At 40.2% G+C, this 20168-nt stretch overlaps 1 protein-coding gene across 1 annotated transcript; it reads right to left on the bottom strand.

Moving 5' to 3' along the window:
• Positions 1-14183: 14183 nt before the first annotated feature.
• Positions 14184-16393, bottom strand: LOC114386164 (uncharacterized mitochondrial protein AtMg00810-like). The gene is made up of 2 exons (XM_028346157.1): positions 16157-16393; positions 14184-14609 (listed from the first exon to the last, which is right to left on the bottom strand). Exons 1-2 carry the CDS (start codon positions 16391-16393, stop codon positions 14184-14186), a joined length of 663 nt encoding a protein of 220 aa, XP_028201958.1.
• Between the last annotated feature and the right edge of the window lie 3775 nt (positions 16394-20168).

The raw sequence follows: 20168 nt of genomic DNA, 5'->3' as shown, positions 1-20168 counted from the left end.
CATTGGTTGATTATTGACAGCTGCCGTAGGCAAAGGCAAGAAAGGACAAAGGGAAGATTGCTTAAACATTTTGAGGATAGAACAATGAACAATCAGATGAATGCGAGACCCTGTAGGCAAGTCCAATTTATAAGCAACCTTTCCCACCTTTTCCAGAATCTGATAAGCGCCATAAAACCGCTTTGCCAACTTTGAATACGGGACCTGAGACATCGAGGATTGCCGATGGGGTGTTAATTTGACCATCACCCAATCACCACTACTAAAGGTGATATCTCGGCGCCTTGCATCCGCGGATCGTTTCATTGCCTCCTGAGCCTTTGCTAACTTCTTTCGCATAATCTCAAACGTTGCATTGCGATTGACCAGAAAATTTTCCATAGCTTCTACCTTTGACTTGCCGGTGACATACTGGTCTTCCTAATAGGTGCCTGATGCTAAAAAGATATTCTCTATCTAACAATGCTCATGTGTTCTTATGGTGTCTCCTGAGATACTAAACCTCGATTTCTCATGATAGTTTATCCTAATCCTGATCAAGCCTCATCCTCAGATTCCTCTTGTAAGACTAAACTCAACCAGGACCGCATTAAGACACACATACTCAACTAACTTATCGCACCCTGATTCCTCATGAAGCACAACAACTCAACCCTGCACTATCAAGGACTTTAGAGTCAGGCCAGTTTCCATTGTTGAATGACCCTAACAAAGCATGCATCTACATGATCAAGGTAAAGGCATACTGGAATGAAAAGCAGATAGCACAAAGAACACACAAAACATCATTAAATAGATAGAAATATATTTACATCAGGTACCTACAGGGAAGATCCAACAGAGGATTTAGCTTTTCATACTAGGAAGCCTTCTTAACAACAAAGAGAAGAACAAGATGAAAGATTGAAAAAATAAAAGTGGTGAGGATGTCTCCTTCACCTCTAAGATCTCACAATCACTCACAAATTCATCTCAAGATCTCAAATCGGCTCTTGCTTCAAGCTCTGGTCTCTACAGATCTTCACACAGCAAAATCTCTCAAAACTCTCTGGAACTTGGACCTTTCTCTCTCTAGAAACCCTAGACATGCAAAGCTCTAAATCCTAATCCAAACTCCCTTCACAAAATCCAATTTCGGGCTTAAATAGGTGGCCTTGTTTGTGATGGACCGCTTAGCGCACGTTAGTTATTTTTGGCTTAGCGCGCCTTTCTTGCTTAGCGGATTAACTGAAGCGGTGCACTTAGAGAGATGAAGCGGTGTGCTTAGCAAACCTGTACAACTCATCTTCTTCTGGATTCTTCCTCGCGCTTAGCCCAGGAGTGTCGCGCTTAGTGGATGCTCACTAAGCCAGCATATTGGCTTAGCGAGATGGTGAAAACAACCTTTTCCAAAGCTTGCCTAATTAACCTGAAATTGAGAGAAAATGATTATTAAACACACAAAATGAAAATACTAAGTATTTATTACCTATACTTAACCGAAAATACTTATAACATTACAAAATAACCATAAATTGGGAGAGTTTGATACAATTTATACAAGTTTTATACACAAAAGTTAGTCATTTTCACCGACTAACAACTCCCCCAAATTTACAGTTTTGCTTGTCCTTAAGCAAAAAGAGAAAAACTAACTTGTCCTCAAGTGACAATGACATGCAGTGACTATGTACAAAGGTGTATGCTACAAAGTTACTGATTGCATGATCAGAGAATGGAGTAAAATGCCCTCATCAGTTGTCTTTCACAAGGTATGCAGTTATCCAAAGAGAAGAATAAAATGTAACCTGAACAGATAGATGAAGTTAGACATAAGACAAATATCAAGGAAAGTAGCTTTAACCACAGTCTCACGGCTATTGTTTCACTCAAGCACAAGTATTTAAGCTACTCATTGATAACAACTAGCAAGAGGTCCAATCTTTGAATTTCATCTCATGCCATAAATTCAGAAATGTATAAATAGAATCAGAAGGACTTCCTCAGGTTTGTAGTGAGGCTTGGCTACAAAAATTCATTGGTTTTTCTAGGATTCTAAGAGAGCACAAATCCTTGACTTATCCCAATGGTCTTGTATTATACAAGTAGCTTTCTCACTATCTTTTCCTCTCATGTTGCTTTTGACCTTATTGTAACAACACAATTTATTCTTTTCTTTCTCTTTTCTTTTAACATACAACTTATTTGTTGTATGTGTTGATGCTTAACCCTTTTTCTTTTCATTCTAATTGACTTCCCTCCCCTAGATTTAGAGTAAATTTTCCTTGAACCATATGCTCTCCTAAAATCTAAACAAGGTATCAGGAGATAATTATTTAAGTTCAGGGTTCAAATTTTTGACCATATCATTCAGCTCAAAAAGGTAGCAAAGGATGCAATTATCATTCAAGGTAAGTTGTTTGGTCAAAAGAGCTTGTGTAAGTACAATCGTGGCCTTCATCATGTCCTCATTTATACATTTCATTCTAAAATTCAGAGATTTATGCAAAGATTATTACTCACAGCTAGTCATTCACTCACAGTTTAAGGTCACATTCTCACCGGTTTTGGTTCAAGCTTTTCTTTCACAATCAATATGTCTACTGACTAACAATTCTAATTGCAAGTTCACATTCTTGTTCTTTCTTTTTCTAACATACACATTTGCTGAAACTCATGAAAGGAAACACAAACTCCATCACAATCATGCACTCGATTCAAAATGAAAACATACATCCATTTTTCACAAAAAGATAAAAGTGTTTCACTGCCATGTCATAAAAAATAAGTCAGACTATTCAAAATGCTTCAGAATAAGCATACCAACCATTTATAAGTAGAACTTAACAAAAAGGACTTACTGTAATAAGACTATAATTAAAATAATAATAAATTAAATGGCACAAAAATGTCCTTAGGAATTTAAAAATCCTGTGATCTATCCTGAGTATCCTGTGTCTGAACATCCTCATCATCTGTTAAGTGAAGCACAGGGGTAGCTGGAGGAGAGGTGTTCAAAGACAGGACTGGTGTAGTTTGATCCTCAGGAGTGGAGGGGTCTACTGCAGGCTGAATTGAAGCTGTCTCTACCACTGGTTCTGAAGGCTCAAAAGTGGCCTCAAGAGATTTCTCATAAGTGGCTGTAGCTTCTTGTGTTTCAACTACCCTCTTCCTTCTTATAAGAGGTTCTGGAGTGCAAGTCTCGGACGACTCATCCTCCCTCTGTTATGGTACCTGAGCAGTGATACCTTCGTCCTTCCTGTGAAGGGGAGGCTGAGTCCCGGGCCAGGCTACCCATTCATTAAACTGTTCAACAGAAGGGATAGAGTCTAGAGGTGCTACCAGCTGTAAACTTTGTAATAAAACAATCTGCCCCTGATGTATGCTTCGAAGCATGGCTTCAAGACGTTGAAAGTCTGTAGAAGATGGGGTAGAAGGAGCTGCTAAGGTACATGCTGGAGGAGGAGCTACAGATGTGGACGGAGCCTCAGCTGGCCTTGCCCTCGCTCTCCTAGCCCCTCTAATAGTAACTGTCAGATTAGTAGGGTTTTAACATTTCTTCCTGATATAGGCCAAGTTAATGACTGGGCTCAAGCTTTCGAAGACTAGGCTATCAGAAGAAACCCCTCTAGACCTACATAGAGTTGTGATAAGACCAGGGAACCCAAGTCTAGAGGAGTTAGACTGGGCCATAGATGTGATATGGCCAGAGATGAGAGCTCCTACATTCATGTCCAGCTAAGAGACTAGGCCAAAAATTAACCTAACTCTATCTAAAGTCAAATCTGAGGTTGGGAAGTCAGAGCCAGGTTTGAGTATGAGAGAACACTCTAAACCTGAGCAAGATTTGTCAGATCTTTCCTGAGGATCTTCCTAGGATGGCCTTCAGCATTTAAAGCAAACCCTCGGCCAGGTATACATAAAGCAGCCTCAATCTCTCTGATATCAGTGGGCATCCTGCAATATCTGGTGTAAACGGGTAAGGATTCTCCCTCAGCCAGTACCACAGGTGTCTCCAGGAAGGTGTTGAGGCTGTTTGCATCAATTTTTATCAAGTGGCCTTGGATTCTGGCTTGTTTTAGGGAAGGCCCCTCGGGACTTTAGAGGTTGGCGTATAACTCCTTCACCAAGGCTAGGTCGATGCTGCTGTCAACTAAATTGGTGAGGCGCTTATGGAAGTTACGCCTCTCCAATTCAGCCTTGAACTCATCCAACTCTGTATTGTATATTTCTACCTTCCTCTTATCTAGTATATGTCTTCCTATCACATTGTCTATGTATCTGGTCCAGGCCTCGAAGGAGTGGAATATTCTTGTGTCATATTGAGCTATGGGCCTTGCACCAATGCTCTTTCTTTTTCTGGAAGACATCTGCAGACAAAGGAATCAAACATTTGATTAGGACACAGTTATTCAAATTTTTAAAACTGAAAAATAAAATTGAAAAAGACACTGGCCGCTTAGTGAGACATAGTCCGCTTAGCTGGCCTTTGTAAAAAAAACACCATCGCTTAGCGACACGTGGAGCCGCTTAGCGGAAGTTGCAGAATTTTTAGATTCTGCAAAATTAGCTTAGTGGGAAAGCGCCCGCTAAGCTGAACATGTGCCGCAAGTATTTGCGCTAAGCTCCTTAAAGGTTGAGTTTAGTGGCACCAACTCTTCAAAAATTTCACTAAGTGTTGGGAGCTTAGCGAGTGAAGCTCGCTTAGCTCAGCGGATGCCGCAACCAATTGCGCTTGGCTCAGGAAAGCTCGGCTTAGCGCGTGGTTATCAACAAAAAAATTGATTAAGTTACCTGGGCTTAGCGATTCAGCCTCGCTTAGCCACAGGTAGTTCAGGAAGAGGATAAGTGTTCATCCTCAAAAGATGAACTCGCTTAGCGCGGTAAGCGCGCTTAGCGAGTTCTTCAGATAACGCTTACATACAATGAGTATTGATGAACTCGCTTAGCGCATCATGCTCGCATAGCGAGTTCATCGCAGTTTCCAAAAAATGCAACTTGTTTTCTTGCACTTTTCAAGCCTCTAAAAGGCATATCAGACATGCAATATGTGCATCATACTCAATTCATTATACAAGCGTGTATAGTCCTAATCTTAAACTAATTTTAACAAAACATAAAACCCTAAAATCTAAAGCTACAGTTGAAGTCTTCTACTCTAAAGTTAAGACACGAAAAAGAGAAAAAGAATCAAGGAACTTACTTGGATGGTGTATGATTGATGCTTCAAAGTCAATAATGCACAAAGAAAGCAAAGACGCAAAATGTGTAAATTTTTGGAGAGAGAGAATGCAGAGACGAAGTTTCTGGAATCTGGCTAATGTGAGTGTAACTGCTGTTACACTAAATTAAGCTGTTTCTGATACTTTCGCTTAGCGGACCGCTGCGCTAAGTGAGCAAGAGAGACGTTTGGTTTCTCAACCAGGTTCGCTTAGTGGACTTGTGCGCTTAGCTGACATTTCAAATTCAAAATCAATTTTTTTTTAACAGAGACTTGGCTTAGCGCGAGGGTGAGTCTGCTTAGCGAGGTCTGCAGATTAGAAAAGCTGCAACTCTCGCTAAGCCTGGCTCTGGCCAGCTTAGCTAAAATGATGTATCTTAAGTACAGAAGAGCATGCGCTTAGCTGAGAGGGACTCACTTAGCGCTCACATTGCCGCAATGAATCTCGCTTAGCTGCCATGATTGGCGCTAAGCGTCATGGACCTCAATTAAGGCCGTAAGGAATTGCGCTTGGCGACAATGGGTCACGCTTAGCCATGGATAAGCTGTTGCTTAGCGATCAGGCTGAAGCTTAGCTGAATTCAGATCAAATTTAAGTTAGCTTAGCTCAACCTTGGCCAGCTTAGCGGACCAAATCAACCTTAGATGCAAGGGTTGGGCACTAAGCGCTTAAGACTCACAGCTTAGCGCATGAACAGAGATGCGCTTAGCGCGAGGCTTGCGCTTAGCGAAAGGACTATTTTTATTTTCAGAAAATATTTTTCTAAGTTATTTTTCAGTCCTTTTTCCTTGAAATTGAAACCCTTATGTTAAGCATTCAAAGATTGGCTGATATACTCCTATGTACAGACTATATAGCAAGTTCCAAATGATTTAAATGAATAAAAAGCAAAGATAACAGAAATTAAAACTAGGTTGCCTCCCAGGAAGCGCTTCTTTAACGTCATTAGCTTGACGTTTTTACCTCACTGGGTGATCTTATGTTTTGGTTCCTACTTTCAGAACCTTTTGACCTTCTTCCATTACCTGTAAGCAAACATTGTGTTCTGGAGCAGGCTTGTCTTCAACAAACAAATCAAAATCAATTTTCTGATCTTCAAAACCTAGCTCCAGCTTCCTCTTCCCCATATCAACTATGCAGCTTGTGGTCAACATGAATGGCCTTCCCAATATTACAGGGATGTCAGTATCTTCAGAGATATCCATTACCACAAAGTTTGTTGGGAAGATAAAATGTTTTACTCTAACCAAAACATCTTCAATTACTCCATATGGCCTGGTAATGGAGTGGTCAGCTAATTGTAAAGTCATTCGAGTGGGCATTATTTCCAACTCTCCCAATCTTCTGCACATGGAGAGTGGCATCAAATTCATACTGGCTCCCAGGTCAATAAGAGTTTTTCCCACGTTGACTTCTCCAATTGAACAAGGAATTGTTACACTCCCAGGATCTTTATGCTTGGGTGGGAGGATCTTTTGGATCACAGCACTGTAATTTCCTTCCACTATGATGTTTTCCTGATGAATATATTTATGCTTCCTTTTTAACATATCTTTCAAAAATTTAGAGTAGAGTGGCATCTGCAGCAAAGCTTCTCCAAAGGGCATGGTTATTTCCAGTTTCCTGAAAATATCTAAAAATCTTGCCAAATGATGATCTTTTTCTTTCTTAGAAGGTGCCACAGGGTAAGGTACTTCCACACCTTCATCCACAGCTTTTTCACTCCTACTCTTCTTTGCATTCTTATTATTTTTTTCTTCTTTTTCATTTTTTTAATCTTCTATTTTTTTTTCTTTTTCTTGGTCCTTCAATTCTTTATTCTTGACCATTATTTGTTCCTCTTTTTCTTGATTACTTTCACCTGTCACCTCATTTTTCTTGCCATCAGTACTTTTCTTGTCAGCATTTTTCTTCTCATATACAACATTATCCTCATCCTCAACCTCCACAAACCTTTTACTCCTTGTCATCACAGTTTTGCATTCCTCCTTGGGATTCTGTTTTGTATTTGCCACAAAACTGTTGGATGACTTGTCAGCTATCTGCTTGGCCAGTTGTCCCACCTAGACTTTAAGGTTCTTCAGTGCTGACTCAGTGCTTTTATGATTTGACATTGTTACCTGCATAAACTGAGTCAAGGTCTCCTCCAACTTAGTAGTTCTCTTGAATATGTTAGGTCCTTGTTGGATTGGCCTGTTTGAAGGCCTACTCTGGTCTTTGTTGAACCGATTGCCAGGGTGTGTCCTCCACTGTCCTTGTTGATTATATGGACCCTGCTGGAAGCCTGGAAATCCTTCTTGAGTATACCCTTATTGCTGTTGATTTCCCATATAATGAATTTCTTGAGTGTTTACATTAGTGGGAGTACATTGGCCTGTTTCATGAGCCTCACCATAGATGGTACAACCTGTAACCTGCAAAACAGAAGAGTGTGTAGGTTGACCCATAGACAACTTAGTTGGCAGCTTACCAAGTGTTTCTGTTAAAATTTCCAGTTGCTTAGAAAGCAACTTGTTTTGTGCCAATAACGCATCATGTGATGATAGCTCTATCAAGCTTTTCTTCATGGGTTGGTGGGTTCTGTCTTGTAGAATGGCATGATCACTGGCTGACATGTTCTCAATTAGCTCTATTGCTTCTTCTGGGGTCTTCAGTTTTATCTTTCCCCATGCAGAAGCATCTAACAGTTGCTTGGTTTGTGGTCCCAGCCCATCTATAAACATATTCAATTGGATTGGCTTGGAAAACCCATGAGTGGGAGTTTTTTTTAACAAGCCTCTGAATCTCTCCAATGCTTCACTCAGAGATTCATTAGGAAACTGATGAAATAAAGAGATTGCAGTTTTCCCTTCTGCAGTCTTGGACTCTGGGAAGTATTTCTTTAGGAACTTTTCAACAACTTCTTCCCAGGTTTTCAGACAGTTGCCCTTGAATGAGTGGAGCCACCTCTTGGCTTCTCCTGCCAACGAGAATGAGAAAAGGTTGAGCCTAATAGCTTCGTTTGGTACATCGGAAATCTTAACAGTGTTACATATTTCAATGAACGTTGCCAAGTGTGCACAGGGGTCTTCATTAGGTAATCCTTGAAATAAGTTCCCCTGTATTAAATGAATTAAGGAATGTGGATAGTTGATGTTGTTAGCTTGCACTTCAGGACATGCAATGCTGGTAAAAAATTGTGGTACTGAACTACTTGAATAATCCTCAAGGGTAATCCTCTGGTCATGCTCTTCTACCATGGTAATGGCTTCAGGTAATTGAGTGGCAGATTCCCTTGATGACGGTGAATCAGGTGATAATAAGTCGGAGAAATGAGTCTTCTCCTCAAGAATGGATGCAACTATTCTATCTTGCAGAAGTTTCCTTCTCCTCTCGGCCCTGTTCCTTCGCAACGTAGCTTCAATTTCTAAGTCCAGAGGAACTAAATTGCTTGTGGGAGATCTATGCATATACAATACAAACAGAACAGTGGTTATCTAGTTAAACAATGGAAGACAAATAGAAATTATGAACAAATATTCACAAAAACAATCAAAGAATAACAAATAAAGAATAGACACCTAAAAACGAGCTAACTTCCCAAATAAAAAGTTCCCCGGCAACGGCGCCAAGAACTTGTTCGGCTTCCGGCAAGTGCACCGGATCGCACAAGTAGTATAAAACGGTAAGAACCGAGTATCAAACACTCGGGGAACTTGTGTTATTTGGTAAGCTATTTCAGTAAATAGGTGTCTATTGTGTAAACGTAAGTGTGAACATCAACAAGTGTATAAACTATCTGTGCAAAAAGAAAGAAAATCACGCGAGACAAATGATGTGTAAAAACAAGTAGAGAACACATTGGTCTTCCTAATAAGTTCCTGATGCTAAAAAAATATTCTCTATCTAACAATGCTCATGTGTTCTTATGGTGTCTCCTGAGACACTAAACCCCGATTCCTCATGATAGTTTAGCCTAATCCTAATCAAGCCTCATCCGTAGATTCCTCTTGTAAGACTAAACTTAACTAGGACCGCATTAAGACACACATACTCAACTAACTTATCGCACACCGATTCCTCGTGAAAGCACGACAACTTAGCCCTGCACTATCAAGGACTTTAGAGTCAGACCAGTTTCCACTGTTGAATGACCCTAACAAAGCACGCATCTACGTGATCAAGGTAAAGGCATACTGGAATGAAAAGCAAATAGCACAAAGAACACACAAAACATCATTAAATAGATAGAAATATATTTACATCAGGTACCTACAGCAAAGATCCAATAGAGGATTTAGCTTTCCATACCAGGAAGCCTTCTTAACAACAAAGAGAAGAACAAGATGATAGATTGAAAAAATACAAGTGGTGAGGATGTCCCCTTCACCTCTAGGATCTCACAATCACTCACAAATTCATCTCAAGCTCTCAAACTGGCTCCTGCTTCAAGCTCTGGTCTCTACAAATCTTTACATAGCAAAATCTCTCAAAACTCTCAGGAACTTGGACCTTTCTCTCTCTAGAAACCCTAGACATGCAAAGCTCTGAACCCCAGTTCAAACTCCCTTCACAAAATCTGATTTCTGGCTTAAATAGGTGGCCTTGTTCGTGCTCGTGCGCTTAACGCATGTATGGACCGCTTAGCGTACGCTAGTGATTTTTGGCTTAGTGCGCCTTTCTTGCTTAGCGGATGAACTAAAGCGGTGCGCTTAAAGAGATGATGCGGTGCACTTAGCAAACCTGTACAGCTCATCTTCTTCTAGATTCTTCCTCGCACTTAGCCCAGGAGTGTCGCGCTTAGCGGATGCTCGTTAAGCCAACAGATTGGCTTAGCGAGAAGGTGAAAACAGCCTTTTCCAAAGCTTTCCTAATTAACCTGAAATTGAGAGAAAATGATTATTAAACACACAAAATGAAAATACTAAGTATTTATTACCTATACTTAACCGAAAATACTTATAACATTACAAAATAACCATAAATTGGGAGAGTTTGATACAATTTATACAAGTTTTAAACACAAAAGTTAGTCGTTTTCACCGACTAACACATACTACGGAATCATAAGCGATTTCTTACTATACGTAATCTCATAAGGGGAAGCTTCCGTGCCGAAATGCCTGGACGTATTATACAACCATTTTGCCCAAATCAAGAATTTGCCCCATGAAGCTGGTTTCCTGTGCACGAAGACATGTAGATATTGTTCAATAACCTAATTTAGCACCTCAGTTTGGCCATCGGACTGAGGGTGGTAGGCTGAGCTCATATGAAGCTTAGTACCACATAAACAAAAGAGTTCCTACCAAAAATTACTAATGAGCAGTGGGTCCCGGTCGAAGACCAAGCTGTTCGGCATGCCATGCAGTTTTCCGGTAATGTTCATGAAGAGCACGACGACGATGTGAGCGGTGTTCTGAGGTGGCAACAATCCTAGGTGGATCCCCTTAGAAAAATGATCGACAAAAACCAATATGGTGGTGTGTCCTTGATACGCCGGCAGTTCTATAATAAAGTCCAAGGACAAATCCTCCCATGGACGCGCCGGCACTAGTAACGGGTAGAGCAAACCGGCAGGTTTCCTGGTGTCGTACTTCATGTGTTGACAATCAAGACATGCAGCAATGAATGTTTGAACATTATTCCGCATTCCCTTCCAAGTGAACTGATCACATAGTCGGACCAAAGTTTTCATGACTCCCATATGGCCTCCCATAGGGGTTGAATGGAATTCGGTGATTATTAAGGGAATAATTTGAAAGTCCATCAAAAGCCAAATGTGATCGTGCTGCAAAATCAAATACTGCACAATAGTGTAATTAGGATGATCCTATGGGTGTTACTGAATGCTCTGTAGAAGCTCGATGAAGGTTGAGTGTTTGGCCAATTCCCTTTTGAGCTCTGTCAAAAATACAAAATTAGGCATGGATAGTAAGAGACATGTACCAGGTTCGGGCACAGGGATACGCGACAAGGCATCCGCGACAGTGTTAGTGTTGCCTGAACGAAATGGTATCGAGTAATCATAACCAAGGAGTCTGGCCAAGTATAGTTGTTGCTCCGGAGTTTGCATAACCTGGGTCATTAACTCCTTGAGACTCATGTGGTCGGTGAAGATTGTGAAATGATGACTAAGGAGATACTGCCTCCATTTCTTGACGGCGGTAGTAATGGCGGCCAACTCGTGGACATACACCGAAGCCTGTAAGAGTTTGGGGCTAAATGTCTTACTGAAGAACGCAAGGGGGTGCCCCTTTTGTGAAAGAATGGAACCCATGCCAATACCTTAAGCATTCGTTTCCAGGACAAACGGAATTGAGAAGTTCGGCAACACTAAAACAAGAGCAGAGGACAGGGTTGCTTTTAATTGGTCAAAGGCAAGTTGGGCCGCAGGTTGCCAGTCAAACTCGTCACGAGTTAACAGGGTGGTTAAAGGTGTCATGATGGATGCATAACCATGTATGAAGCACCGATAGAATCCCGCGAGGCCCAAGAAACTGCGTACAGCTTTGTATGATTTGGGACGCGGCCATTGTTCCATAGCTTGAATCTTTGCAAAAATTGGCGCAATGCCCTGGGCTGAGGCCATATGCCCTAAGTACTCCACCTGCATCTGCCCGAAGGAGCACTTGGAAAACTTCAAAAAGAACTTTCCGTCTAAAAGCACTTGGAATGCTTGCTCCAGGTGTCTCACATGGTCCTCCCGAAAGTGGTTGTATATCATAATGTCGTCTAAAAAAATGATGATAAAGCGATGGAGATATGGTTTGAAAACGGTGTTCATGGTTGCCTAAAATGATGAGGGTGCATTACACAAGCCAAATGGCATCACCTGGAACTCGAAGTGGTCATGGTGAGTCTGAAAGGCCATCTTGTTGATATCATTGTCATCCTTCAAAATCTGATGATACCCCTGAAGTAAGTCCAACTTGGAGAACCAACATGAACCGCCTAATTCATCGAGCAATTCGTCAATGGTGGGGATTGGAAAGTGATCCTTCATCGTCATCGCATTAAGGGCATGATAGTCTATGCAGAAGCGCCATGTGTCGTCCCTCTTTTTTACCAGTAACACCGGTGATGAGAATGGACTCATACTTGGGCGAATAAGACCCTGTTGAAGCATCAATTCAACCTGTTATTCAATCTCCTGCTTTTGGAAATGCGGGTACCTATACGGGCGTACATTGACTAGTTCTGCACTAGGAAGCAAATGGATATGGTGGTTGGTGGGTCGGGCAGGAAGAAGAAAGGTGGGTCTGGTAAAGAGAGGGGTGTATTTAGTGAGGAGGGAAGATATTCGGGGATGGTGTCTGGGAGGTTAGGGGTGATGGAGGAGAGGTCTGTATGGGTATCTGCCAGCAACACACGAATGTGAAAGAACCCACTAGCACCCTGTTTTTTGATCATACGATGGAGTTGGGGTGGTGTAATTGATCTCAGCTCCAATTCGCTATCACCTTTCAGCTCCACTATCTGGCCAACATAAAGAAACTTCATAGTAAGGTCATTGTAGTCGGTTAAGATAGGACCCAACGTCTTTAACCACTGAACACCCAGAACCAAGTCAGCACCACAGAGAGGTAAGACATGGAAGTCGATAGCAAACATATGGCCCTGAACATGTAAGGACACCTTTTTGCATAAGCGGTGGCATTCAATTTCATGGTCGTTGCCCACCATGACCCGCCATGTTGTCGTGGGCCGAGAATGGAGATCCAAGGTATGAACCAGGTGCTCCTGCATGAAGTTGTAGGTGCTACCCCTATCAACTAATATAACCACCTCTCTTTGTGTGACACGGCCCACTAAGCGTAGGGTCTCTGGCACAAGATGACCTGAAAGTGTATGCAGGCTAATTTGGGCCTAAGACAAACTCGCATCATCAAGAGGGTCGGGTTGGGGGTCCATAAAAGGAGGGTCCATGGGTGCCTCATCCTCCTCTTCTCCAATTAGGAGGAACACCTTGGATGCACACTTATGGCTATGATGATATTTTTCATCATAGTTAAAGCGCAACCCCTTATCACGACACATGGCGAGTTCTTCTGGAGACAAACGTTTAATGGGTGGAGACGATGAAGGCTTTTGTGGTGGGGCAGAGAGTGACAGGGGTTGGAAAGGTCGCGGGTTAGGGCTGGAAGAAAACGGAGGGGGGTAATGGTGTTGGGTTTGCCACGGGAAAAATGGCCAAAGTTGCGAAACTTTTCTTCTTGTAGCCTAGCCAACCCCGCGACCTTGTTGAATAAACTGAGAGAGAGAAGGGAGAGAAAACTTGTTGAACATAAAAGCTAATTTTATTGATTATCAAAAGTTAATTATAAAAGGTTATAAAAGAGGTATATATAGACCTCTGTTCTATTATTGTAACAGGTTGTAACTAACTAACAGAACCTAACCAACTCTAACTGATTCTAACCAACTTTAACTGATTCTAACCAACTCTAAGATAGGTGTTGTTAGAAAAAGCTAATAGCCCTTACAATTAGTTTATAGAAATGTTTTCACAGTTGACTAACAGCATACTCTAATACCCCCCCCCCTCAAACTCAAGGGGAAGAGTTTTCAGGAGAAACACTCTTCACATTGAGTTTTCCTTGAAGAACTTCAAAGCAGAAAGAGGATTGGTGAGAATGTCAGCCCACTGATCTAGAGCTGGAACATGGACAATAGTAAGATACTTGGCCAGAATCTTCTCTCTTACAAAAAATATATCAATTTTCATGTGTTTGGTACGGCTATGAAAAACTGGATTGTGTGCAATAGAAACTATACTCTGATTATCACAAAAAATAACAGGAGTAGTGAATGAAACTTGCAATTCTATTAGTAGAGTATGAATCCAAGTTAATTCAGTGGAAGTCTGAGCTATACTGCGATACTCAGCTTCTGTACTAGACCTCACAGTAACTTTCTGTTTCGAGACCACTAAGAGATTAAGTTTGGATCAAGAAAAATAGTAGTTCCTGAGGTAGAGCGCCTATCATCCACATTTGATGCTCAATCAGCATCACAAAAAGCTTGAATAACTAAGGGCTTTGTAACAAATGTAGGTTGAAGAAGCAAACCATGAAACAAAGTGCCCTTCAGATACCTTAATATTTGCTTTGCCACTGTCCAGTGAGAATCCAAAGGAGCGGCCATAAATTGGCAAACTTTGTTGACAACAAAACTTATCTCGGGTCTAGTAAGGGTAGCATACTGTAATGCACCAACTACATACCTGTATAAGGTTGGATCATGAAAAGCATCATCACCATGTCGAGACAACTTGCAGTTGGATACCATTGGAGAAGAGATAGAGTGAGCTTCAACCATGTTAGTCTTGTGAAGTAAATCTCTAATGTATTTGGTCTGAGTCATAAGGATAGAACTGTTGGGTAGATACTTGATTTCCAGACCCAGGAAATAATCTAGATGACCAAGCTGCTTGAGTGAAAAAGTAGTGTTTAACTTATATGTAATCTTTTGTATTAGTGAAGGTAAACTACCTGTTAGAATGATATCATCCACATAGACCAGAAGATAAACAACGTGCATTTGTTGGCGAAAAATGAATAAAGATGAATCACTTTTGCTTCCAATAAAACCAAACTACAGTGAAGTAGATTTTAGCTTGTCAAACCACTTCCGTGGAGCCTATTTTAAGCCATAAATGGCTTTCTTGAGTTTCCATACCAATGACTTATTTGCAACTTCAAAACCAGGAGGTTGAGTCATGAAAATAGTCTCTTCAAGTGACCTATTCAGAAAAGCATTATTTACATCAAGTTGAAATAATTTCCACCCATGAGACAAAGCCAAAGTAAGGATGATCCGAATAGTAACAGGTTTGATCACAAGAGAAAAGGTTTCATGAAAATTAAAACCATTCACTTGATGAAATCCTTTGGCTACCAATCGATCTTTGAACCTATTAATGGAACCATCAGCATTTTCCTTTACCCTGAAAACCCATTTACAACCAATAGCTTGCCTATCAGGAGGTAATGAATCCACCTGAATTATTTTGTGTCTCCCTTCTCCCTTTTCAAAGAATTCAAAAAGACAGTCTGAGAATTCTTTTGATTCTTCCTTTTCCCTTAAACAAAAGATTTCAAAGGACTAACCGCCTGAGATATCTTTTGTTTCCCCTTCACAAAGTTTCAAAGGACTAACCGCCTGAGAACTTTATCTTCACACATTGGAGGGTACATCCTTTGTGGTACAACTAGAGGGTACATCTACTTGGGTTGCTGTAATTGAGAACAAGAGAGGGTACATCTCTTGTGGATCAGTTCAAGTGGAGGGTACATCCACTTGGTTGTTCATAGAGAACAAGGGAGGGTACATCCCTTGTGGATCTTTTCTTGTAAAGGCTTTTACAAGGTTGAAAAGAAATCTCAAGGACCGCAGGTCGCTTAGGGACTGGATGTAGTCACGGATTGTTGCCGAACCAGTATAAAATTCTTGTGTTTGTCTTCTTCTTCCCTACACTCTTTAATTTCTGTTGTGCACTTCAATTATTGCTTTTACTTTTGGTTAAGTTTCTATTTCTGTTCTTTACTTTCTTAACATTATAGTAAAAGCCTAATTGAATCTAGTAACATTAAGAAGGATAGATTTTTAATTAGTAAAGGTTCATTAATAATTAATTCAACCCCCCCTTCTTAATTATTCCGAGGCCACTTGATCCAACAAAAACTTGTTGAACATAAAGGCTAATTTTATTGATTATCAAAAGCTAATTACGAAAGGTTATAAAAGAGGTATATATAGACCTCTGTTCTGTTATTGTAACAGATTGTAACTAACTAACAAAATTGTAACTAACAAAACCTAACCAACTCTAACTGATTCTAACCAACTCTAAGATAGGTGTTGTTAGCAAAAGCTAACAGCCCTTACAATTAGTTTACAGAACTATTTTCACAATTGACTAACAGCATACTCTAATAGGCCTGAATCAAGGACAAGGGTTGCAACGCTTGTACCTTGCGTTGGTCTTCTGGAGCAAGGCCGAAAATGAAGCAGTTCAGGAGGAAAGGAGGGGGGAGCCCTACTATCCAATTCGCGAGTGCTTCAAACTTGGAGAGGTAGTCAGTAACAGAGCCTCTCTGGGTTAGCTTGAATAAAGCACCGGTGGGGTCCTCATATTGAGATGGGGCAAAGCGGGTTTCGAGAGCTTGAAGAAATACAGGCCAAGACACCAATTTGCCGTTGCGCGACATCTACTTTAACCACGCTAGTGTCGGGCCGTCCATGTAGAATGACGCAATGGTCAGGCGCTTTGATTCTAGTGTGGAATGATACTCAAAGAACTAAGTAATTTTGAAGATCCACCCCAAGGGGTCGGCGCCATTGAAATGTGGGACCTCTAGTTTCAACTGGTGGGAGCCGAGGGAGGGCGATGATGCACAAGGTGAGGCCGAGGAGGAAGTTGGGGATTGCGAGTGGGATTCGAGGTTGGCGACCTTCTGTAGAAGCTCATCGAGCTTAAGGGTCATGGAGTTTTGGGTTGCGGTAAGGGATAATTGGTTCAAAGTCAGCTTGGCGAGAGCTTCCTCGAGGTGGTCCTAGTGAGATTTGGAGAGTGTGGAATTGGCCATAGTGCTCAATGAAAGCACCAAAATGGTATGTGTTCTAATCTCAAAGCTATGGATCTTGGAATTCGAGGACCAAGGCAACCTCCTATACCATAAAGGGCTGAGTATTATTTCTGCATAATCTGAATTACAAACATTACTCTGTATATATAAGAGTAATTGATAACTTGTTGGATCAAGTGGCCCCAAAATAATTAAGAAGGGGGGTTTGAATTAATTATTACTAGACCTTAACTAATTAAAAATTACCCTTCTTAGGCTTTTACTATGTTGTTAAGAAAATAAAGAATAGAAAAGAAACTTAACCAAAAGTAAAAGCGGGAATTAAAGTGCACAACGGAAATTAAAAGAGTAGGGAAGAAGGAGATAAACACACAAGAGTTTTATACTGGTTTGGCAACAACCCGTGCCTACATCCAGTCCCCAAGCGACCTGTGGTCCTTGAGATTTCTTTTCAACCTTGTAAAATTCTTTTACAAGCAAAGATCCACAAGGGATGTACCCTCCCTTGTTCTCTTTGAACAACCTAGTGGATGTACCCTCCACTAGAATTGATCCACAAGAGATGTACCCTCTCTTGTTCTCAGTCAACAACCCAAGTAGATGTATCCTCTACTTGTACCACAAAGGATGTACCCTCCAATGTGTTAAGACAAAGTTCTTAGGCAGTTAGTCCTTTGAAACTTTGTGAAGGGGGAAACAAAAGAATTCTCAGGCGGTTAGTCCTTTGAAATCTTTTGTTTATGGGAAAGGGAAGAATCAAAAGAATTCTCAGACTGTGTCGTTTTGAATTCTTTGATAAGGGAGAAGGGAGATACAAAAGAATTTAGGCGACTAGTCCTTCGTTCTTTTGGAAAAGGGAGAAGAGAGACACAAAAAGAATTCAGGTGGTTAGTCCTTGGCAAATTCTTTTTGGCAAAGGGAGAAGGGAATGAAAAAGATGAATAGCACAAGTTTTTAAACAAAGAACTTTTCTTGGAAGAAAAAGTTTTGAACAGAAAATTTTAGAAAGATGAAGAGAAGATGAAACCAGAGAGTTCTGAAAGAAATGAAAGAAGATGTTGAAAGATAGATTGAAAGATAGAATGATTGAAAGAGATGATGAATATGAATGAGATGATTAAAACGTTTCATGCCAAGGTCACATATTTATAGTTTCTTGATGACTCAAGTCAAAACTTGTAACTCTTGGCAATTACTTTAAAACTAATTACTTAAAAAGTTATGACTTTTGAAAGAATCTTCAGAAACAAGTCACTTGAAGAAATGTGACTTTTGGAAATGAATTTTTCGAAAACAGTCACTGGTAATCGATTACCATAAAGGTGTAATCGATTACACATCAACAGATGTGACTCTTCATTTTGAATTTTGAAAATCTTAACGTTTTAAAACACTGGTAATCGATTACTACAATCTGGTAATCGATTACCAGAGAGTAAAACTCTTCGGTAATGATTTTGTAAAAAACTTCTTGTGCTACTCAATGTTTTGAAAAACTTTTTAATACTTATCTTGATTAAGTCTTCTCTTGATTCTTGAATCTCTAAGTCTTGAATCTTGATCTTGATTATTCTTGAATCTTGAATCTTGATTCTTGATTCTTGATTCTTGAAATCAAATTTCCTCTTGATCCTTGAAGTGTTCTTGACTCAATCTTGAACTCATTCTTGAATGTCATCATCTTTGTTATCATGAAGTGATCTTGACTTTTGAGCTTTTTGTCATCATCTTTGTTATCATCAAAACTCCTTGAATCAATCTTGATTCATCATGAAGCTTGCTTCTACATAACTAACAGAAAATATACTAGAATATTCTTATAATAGAAATCCTAACATAATGCTAGTGTTAGAGGGAGTAGTGATAGACAACATGTCCCCCCTAGCCTCACTTAGCCTAATTACTAATAATAGACTTAATTACTTGTAGTCAGCTAAGTATTTCGGTGTTGTTATATTCCTCTTGGGTCTGCTAGTGTTGTTTGTCTGCTATGGTGCTTTCCTCATATCAGAATGAGTGGTACATTGATGAAACTAATGGCCACAATGGTTGAATTTGACCTGGAAGTTGACACCATGTTGCTCTTGGTCTGCGGGCAGCATGATTGAGGTCGTGGGAAGGTCAGGAAGCCACCATAAGAGGTTTTGGTGAGTGTGTGCCATTGGAAGAGGGCTCACAAGTTGGGTAGAGCCATTTGAAGGGAGTTCAGTTCTACCATTTGAGTTAACTCTCATGGGCATAATTTATATCTTATAAATACAAATGTGGTTTCCTACACTATTTTCCATTGGTAGCACTACTCCAAAAAGATGATTCTACATCTATTTTAAGTGAATTATTTTATTGATTGACATCGACTATAGTCAATAATTACCTTGTGTAATAGACTAGGCAATCACATTCTGTTCTTTCCATGAAAAGTTAAGACAGTTTATGATATTTATTTTTGGCTTGAAATGAATAAAATCATATCACTTTCTACCGTTAAAACTTTTAAGCTGCTTAATAATTTTGGCAATCTGTATGTCACTTTGTTTGTCTATGTTATGTTTGTGTGTACTATTTATGTTATTATGTTCATTGATTTTCTAATAATTAATGAGCAGTAGCAATTTGTCTGTTCCTATAAATAATGTGTAACATGCGGGAAGCAGGAAGGAAAATTGGCACGTGAGTCAGTTACAAAAGAAGGGCACGTGGTTGATTATCTGCATGTGGGGGTCAGAAAAAGCACACGTGTTGTGAGAGAGAATATAAGGTGAACACTCTTCATGAATTGCTTCTCTGATCCTTCTGATATTTCCTTCTTCTTTATACCTTCTCTGAACCTTTCTGCTCTCCTTAATCTTTAGGTGCTATTATGAACCGGTGATGGTATCGTTGCAAAACGCTGACTCTGCATTGTTGATTCCACCTCTTTCCTTTTGCTAAAACACTGCAGCTATTTTTCGATTTCATTGTGAACATCGTTCCTTGTTGTTTACACACTATTTTCTGCAATCAATACAAATTATACGTTTCATTGATGCTTTCATTGTCATCATGGTCGAGCATAATGAACGTACCAGGCTTCAACAACTTCAGTCCCAAGTTTCCGCCCTCACATCCTGGATAGAAGAACAATGTTCTCGTGATCATAGTTTATAGGATTGTTTTAATCAATTCCAAGCTAACAATCAAGCTCATATGGATTTGATGCAGAGAACAATTGATTTGTTGATTAAGAACCAAACAACAACCAATGGTGGTTCGAACTCAAAAGGTCGTAATTCTAGCACTCCAGTCGCGTCACCCTCGCCAATTTCAATAAATTCTGGTGTTAAGGAGATTTCATTGGGTTTTCCACATTTTGATGGACATACTCCAGTCATGGAATGGATTTTCAAGGCAGAGAAAT

This window comes from Glycine soja, chromosome 15 (genome assembly GCF_004193775.1).
Source record: "Glycine soja cultivar W05 chromosome 15, ASM419377v2, whole genome shotgun sequence".
Classification (NCBI taxonomy): domain Eukaryota; kingdom Viridiplantae; phylum Streptophyta; class Magnoliopsida; order Fabales; family Fabaceae; genus Glycine; species Glycine soja.
Note: the sequence above shows the minus strand (reverse complement) of the source record. Positions and strands in the feature narration are given on the sequence as shown.

Bases quoted from the DNA above. Each gene is read 5' to 3' on its own strand.
- LOC114386164 (XM_028346157.1), bottom strand. From the start codon at position 16,393: ATGTCGCGCAACGGCAAATTGGTGTCTTGGCCTGTATTTCTTCAAGCT. The intron at 14,610-16,156 runs GTACAAGCGTTG...TCACTCAAGCAG, and splicing joins CTCCAGAAGACCAACGCAAG to CTTGGTCATCTAGATTATTT.